At 44.3% G+C, this 6,000-nt stretch overlaps 1 protein-coding gene across 1 annotated transcript in view; it reads left to right on the top strand.

The window, feature by feature from the left end:
- LOC308289114 (CD81 protein-like) overlaps positions 1-6,000 on the top strand; it is a 104,477-nt gene that overhangs the window by 81,253 nt on the left and 17,224 nt on the right. The window contains exon 3 of the mRNA XM_080730690.1: positions 5,541-5,638. Coding sequence (XP_080586816.1) covers positions 5,541-5,638 — 98 coding nt within the window. The remainder of the gene's footprint in view (positions 1-5,540; positions 5,639-6,000) is intronic.

Here is a 6,000-nt window from a genome sequence, read left to right as displayed (position 1 = left end):
GAGAGATGAAGCAGGGACCCCTTAGCTGAGAGGTGAGACGAAGCAGGGACCCCCACAACCTGTTCATAGATTCCATATAGTTTCATTGTTAGACAGCACAATCATCAGTGTATTTTGGATTCATGTCAATTTAGCCCCTTTTCCACTGGCCCAACACCACACCACTCCACACCACACCGCCCACTTGTGCCAGGTTTTCCACTACAAGGACCTGGGTAGAGTGGTGTGAAAGTGGTACTAAACGTGGTACTAAAAAGTATCCAATCTAGAGTAGGTCTGAGCTAGGCCAAACAGGGCCAAACACTTCATAATGACTGATCACTCACTGACTTTTCATTTAGACCACCAGGATATAGTTGTATACATGATAATAGATTCTATTGTGTTATAACCACTATTATAATCTATTAAAGTGTATTATAATGATCATAGCAATACATTAATACTTTATAGTGTGTTATAATCACAGTTATAATCCATTATAGTGTATTATAATTTAGGATAGCTGTAATAGACATTTATATTGTATTATAATCATGGTTAAAAGGGTCAATTTGTTTCTTACTGATAGGGGTACTTTTGTGTAATGGAAAATGTAGATATTTTTATGTGGTGTGGTGTGGTGTGGTGTGGTGTGGTGTAGTGTGGTGTGGTGCTAAAGCTGCAGTCGAAAAGGGGCTTTTGTGTTTTCAGATATTTAACCACTTGAACCGTCAATACTTAATAAACTTGACCTTTCGCTCTGTACTTAGTCTGCTCTTTTTCCACCTCTACACCAAAGCTCTTTGCCGAAAATAGCAGATCTACAAGCTCACAACGCCTCGCAGCGCGAGGCGTTGTGACAGCAGACATACATGATTATATTATAACATATGTTAATCCACTTTAGCCCTGTTTTATACCCAAGGCTATTTGATAATAGCCGATCAACAAGCTCACAACGCGCCGCGATCAGGGGGAGAGTTCCGCCGATTTAAAATGAGCCCGATACGGAACTAAAACTTCCTATGATTGGCCGCTAGTTGCGCTGTTTCCCCCCCGGCCGATCGCAAAAAGAATTGTTCTCCATTGGATCCCATTCCCATTCCCTTTCGTGTTCTAACCTTAATTAATTTTTCATGAATACTTTATGGTTCCTATCGCTAGTTAAAAATTGCCTTTCAATCACCATGATATGTGTTTTGTGAAAATAAGGTCCCATTTATGTTAAAATTGATGATAAAGTTGCGGGGGGCGTGGCCAACTAAACTGATACCAGCCAGCTGTGTTCTTCTTCGTGTGCTGTATTTCGGGAGGCTCCGACCACATTCTCCCATGTATCCCTGCGGTTGCATGTGACCGTTGGCAGCCAATAGCATCCTCTGGTGCTTTTACAATCTATGATGGCGACACCCATTCCAAGGACCCATATTGTGTCATTTGCGCTGCATAGAAACCAATGGCGTCGCTTTGTCCGTATCTTTTATACAGTCTATGGTCGCGATGCAACGCGTTGTGAGCTTGTAGATCTGCTATATTTTCAAACATTTTGAACTTTTGGTACTTTAAGTAAATGTCGATGCCAACTTTCGTACTTTTACTCGAGTACATTTTGAACTCCAGAGGGTTTTTTTCTAGTAACAGAGTATTTCTGTATTGCAGATGTCCATGACCGAAGCGCAAAAGCGCAAAACCGCATCTATTTTGGGATTTAATTTGATTGGACGACAACAGGGTTCAATGCTTCGACCGGTCAGTCTGTTCTGCAAGATCCTTCTGATGAATGGATTTTTATAGTGTGTTTCTCTTTTAACACTTATGGTGCCAACCCCGAGTTTCCCGAGTTTGGGCCGTTTTTGAAGAAAAAAACTTTTTTTTTTTTTTTTCAAAGATTTTCTTTTTTCAAAAATGGTTTTTGGACCCCAAAAAATGTATTAGGCATGATCGCGATCGCGAAATTGCATGTTTAACCCCCATACCAACCCATTCTTTCAAACATGGCAGCCATGTTTGTTTACATCTGAAGAAAACATAATGGCTGCTTAATCATGAATGCCTGAACAGATTTTTTCGTTTGAAAGCTGTGAACAGTGTGCACACACGTGGTGCATCATCTAGGCATGGGCGTGTACGATCCGTGCACTATGAATTACATGGAGGTCTATGGAGACCATGGCAACTTGGACTTTCAAAGACATTTAATTGATGGCACCAAGCAGGTTGATCAAGTTGATGATTTATTATGTAAGCAACTTCATGTTAACTTAAACCTAACATGAAGTCCAAATCCTTGGTTAGTAGCAACTGAGTGAAGATATTTACGATGTGGGGGACTGGGGGTGTTTAGATAGATCAGCTCTGACACGACTTGTTATCTGGATGTGAATCTCAGGTGTTGCTTTTGTCCCTTGGGGAGGGACTTGTCCCTGACTGCTGTATGTAATACGGATGCTGGCTGTGGGGGCCTCAGAACGTCTTTGAATAAACTAATGGAAGGAACACTTTTTACCCTCCTGAGATCTGCGGAGAGTGTGTAGGCGCGTGTGTGTGTGTGCGCGTGTGTGTGTGTGCCTACTAGGCCTGGGGCGGTATGGACATTTTGTTACCGCGATTACCGTCTTCCCATTTACCGTCGGTACTGCGGTAATTACCGCACCCCCGTATCTATTAATTAAGGTTCGGCGATAAGCCAAAATATTGCAATCATCTTCCCAAAAGTCGCCTCTCCACAGCATAGAGTATAGCTCCACAGCCTGACTGCCCGAGTTATACTTCTCCGTACAGCACAGCGGGTATGGCTTTCAAAGGAGCAGATCTACAAGCTCACAACACATCGCATCCGCGACGCGTTCTGAGCTTTTAGATCTGCACTGTCGGGTTACCATAGTAACGTAGGCTAGCTACTTGGGCTTTTCAGACACAAACAGCTGTGTGAACAAACCAGAGGAGGACGGGTAGTCAGATCGTGTACAGTGATTCTGTAAACTCACGTCACGTCTCAACTCTCAAATCGCAGTGATTGAGTGCTGCTATATACAGGTTTTAGTTACAAGACTTGACAGAAAAGGTTATAAAATCGCCGACGCGACGGACGGGGCACAACGTGCGACGCGGTGTAAAAAGTAAAATAGTTTCATTTTCGATTTTAGTCCACGCGGCCCGCGCTCCGCCAGTAATCCGTATGAATAAAAAAATATATGCCACAACACAAGATATGTATTAACATCCTTGTGTCGAGTGGATTACAGGGAAAGTTTATGCTGCTCCGAGTTGTGGTTGTGCTCCGTACTCTCCTGCCCTGCATGTGCACTGTGTGCAGGGTCTGTGACTGAGTGACGTATGTGGCTTCCAACGTGTGGTACACGGCCCAGAGCAGAGCGGCATGGAGCGCATGCGGTCCTCGCTTCTCCCCCGTTTTAAAACTCGCTTGTTTTCCAATTAAAAATAGACTTTTTTTTTTGTTTTTTTACCGCGGTAAGCACACTGACACCGCGGTAGACCTCGGTATACTGCGGTACGGCGGTACGGCGGTTACCGCCTCCAACCCTAGTGCCTACAGCCTACAACATCCTGTGTACAACATGTTACAGAGGGGAAGTGGTTGATTGAGACACCCAGTCAGTCACACACAACACTGTGGTGAATGGCTGCCTCCTGGTGGCGGTGCAGCGCTACTGCAGCTGCTTGGGTCACAGTGTGGAATTGGAGGCAACATTACTGCAATGTTTATGGAAAATGTGATTAATGTGAGGTTAATAATTAATAGCAGAACAATATAATTAATATTAGAATACGATTCATACTGGATTTCTTACAGTGATGCTCCTACATATTATTATCATGCAAGCACCAGTTAAAGTTACTTTCCATCCTTCATATACTGTGTGCACAGTGCACATCCCATAACCCACACACTGCACATCATTTCGGAGCTCATATCTTTGAACGGGTAAGGGCTAGTATAGTTAATATTACTATATCGTGATTTTTGCATATTAATCAGGAACAATCTAACAACAAATAGTTAATATGATGGTGGAGCAAGCACTGCACAGAATACAGATAGCAAGTCTTTGCACACAGTAAGGTTGCAACCTAACTACCATGAATATTGTTACCGTGGATGTAATCAATCCAGTTACTGTAGCCCTTCTATTTATTCATTTTTGGGATGTTGCATAGTCATGTCGACTGTGCCTGTACCTCCTGGTATTCCAGCATCTCTGAAGTCCTCAAAACAAAAGCTCCAGACCTCCCACAACAAAATGATGTTTTCTTTTTTTGTTCTATCATTTCTTTTGTTCTTTACATATCTACTGCATAGTACTGTGTTCTATTTGTCTGTCATTCAATGTTATATGAGATACTTTAATGGTTTCCTGTGGAAATAAGCTTAGTCTTTTCATGGATCTCCTTTTAGTAGACCTTGTACCAGTGAACTGTACCGTCATGAAACTGTACCTTTTCCTATGCAAACTGACAATAAAGTCTTCAATCAATCAATCAATCAATCAATCAGACTAATCATGAGACTTCATCCCACAACTCATCTTCTCCCAGCACATCATAGCCTAAAGTGGCTGCGAGTCGCGGAGAGAGTATTGCACACAAACATGCATATGGTTCACAGAATTAAGAACAGCGAGGTACCCCCAGGTAGCGAGGTACCCCCAGGTAGCGAGGTACCCCCAGGTACCCCCAGGTATCGAGGTATCCCCAGGTAGCGAGGTACCCCCAGGTAGCGAGGTACCCCCAGGTAAGGTATCGAGGTACCCCCAGGTATCGAGGTACCCCCAGGTAGCGAGGTACCCCCAGGTATCGAGGTACCCCCAGGTAGCGAGGTACCCCCAGGTACCCCCAGGTATCGAGGTACCCCCAGGTAGCAAGGTACCCCCAGGTATCGAGGTACCCCCAGGTAGCGAGGTACCCCCAGGTAGCGAGGTACCCCCAGGTAGCGAGGTACCCCCAGGTAGGGAGGTACCCCCAGGTATCGAGGTACCCCCAGGTAGCGAGGTACCCCCAGGTAGCGAGGTACCCCCAGGTATCGAGGTACCCCCAGGTATCGAGGTACCCCCAGGTAGCGAGGTACCCCCAGGTATCGAGGTACCCCCAGGTAGCGAGGTACCCCCAGGTAGCGAGGTAACCCCAGGTAGCGAGGTACCCCCAGGTATCGAGGTACCCCCAGGTATCTGGTCAAATATGTTGTAAATGTCAGAGACAGACATCGGTATCCAACACCAGAGGAAGCTATACTGACTTTGTGCCATACAAACAGCGGTCTGGGAAAGAGTACGTTCCTGTACTCAGCAGCTGTTGTGTGGAATAGTAGGGGTGTAACGATTTAGTAACTGTATCGAAATATCATTGTTTTTCTATTTCTATGGAATATTGTTTTGTAGTGTTTTTAAAAATGTGCTGAATAAAATCTAATCAAATCAAGAGTGTCTGCTAAATGCCTAAATTGGATATTGATGAACCCTCTCTCTCTCTCTCTCTCTCTCTCTCTCTCTCTCTGGGTGTAATGCTAACTAAAGGTCTCTCTCTCTCTCTCTCTCTCTCAGGTGTGCACATCCTGATCGCAGTAGGAGCAGTGATGATGGTTGTTGGGTTCCTGGGCTGCTATGGAGCCATCCAGGAGTCTCAGTGTCTGCTGGGAACGGTGTGGAGCACACACATACACACACACACACACACACACACACACACACACACGCACACACACACACACACACACACACACACACACACACACACACGGTCAGGGGTGGACAACTTTGATGATGGATATGGCCACTACATTTTCACACTCACTCCAGAGGGCCACAATGCATATACATAGCAAAAAATAGCCGATCTACAAGCTCAAAACTTGAGCTTGTAGATCTGCTATTTTTGCTATCTTTGAATTGGAATCCTGAAAAGTAACTTCTTTTTGTTTTAATTTCAAATCCATTTATGTGTTCTTATGTTGATTTATGAACTTAAATACAAATACATTGGACATAACAAATATAATAACAT

The sequence above is a fragment of the Nannobrachium achirus genome, assembly GCF_963921795.1.
Source record: "Nannobrachium achirus genome assembly, chromosome: 7".
Classification (NCBI taxonomy): domain Eukaryota; kingdom Metazoa; phylum Chordata; class Actinopteri; order Myctophiformes; family Myctophidae; genus Nannobrachium; species Nannobrachium achirus.
This window is presented reverse-complemented; position numbering and strand designations above follow the sequence as displayed.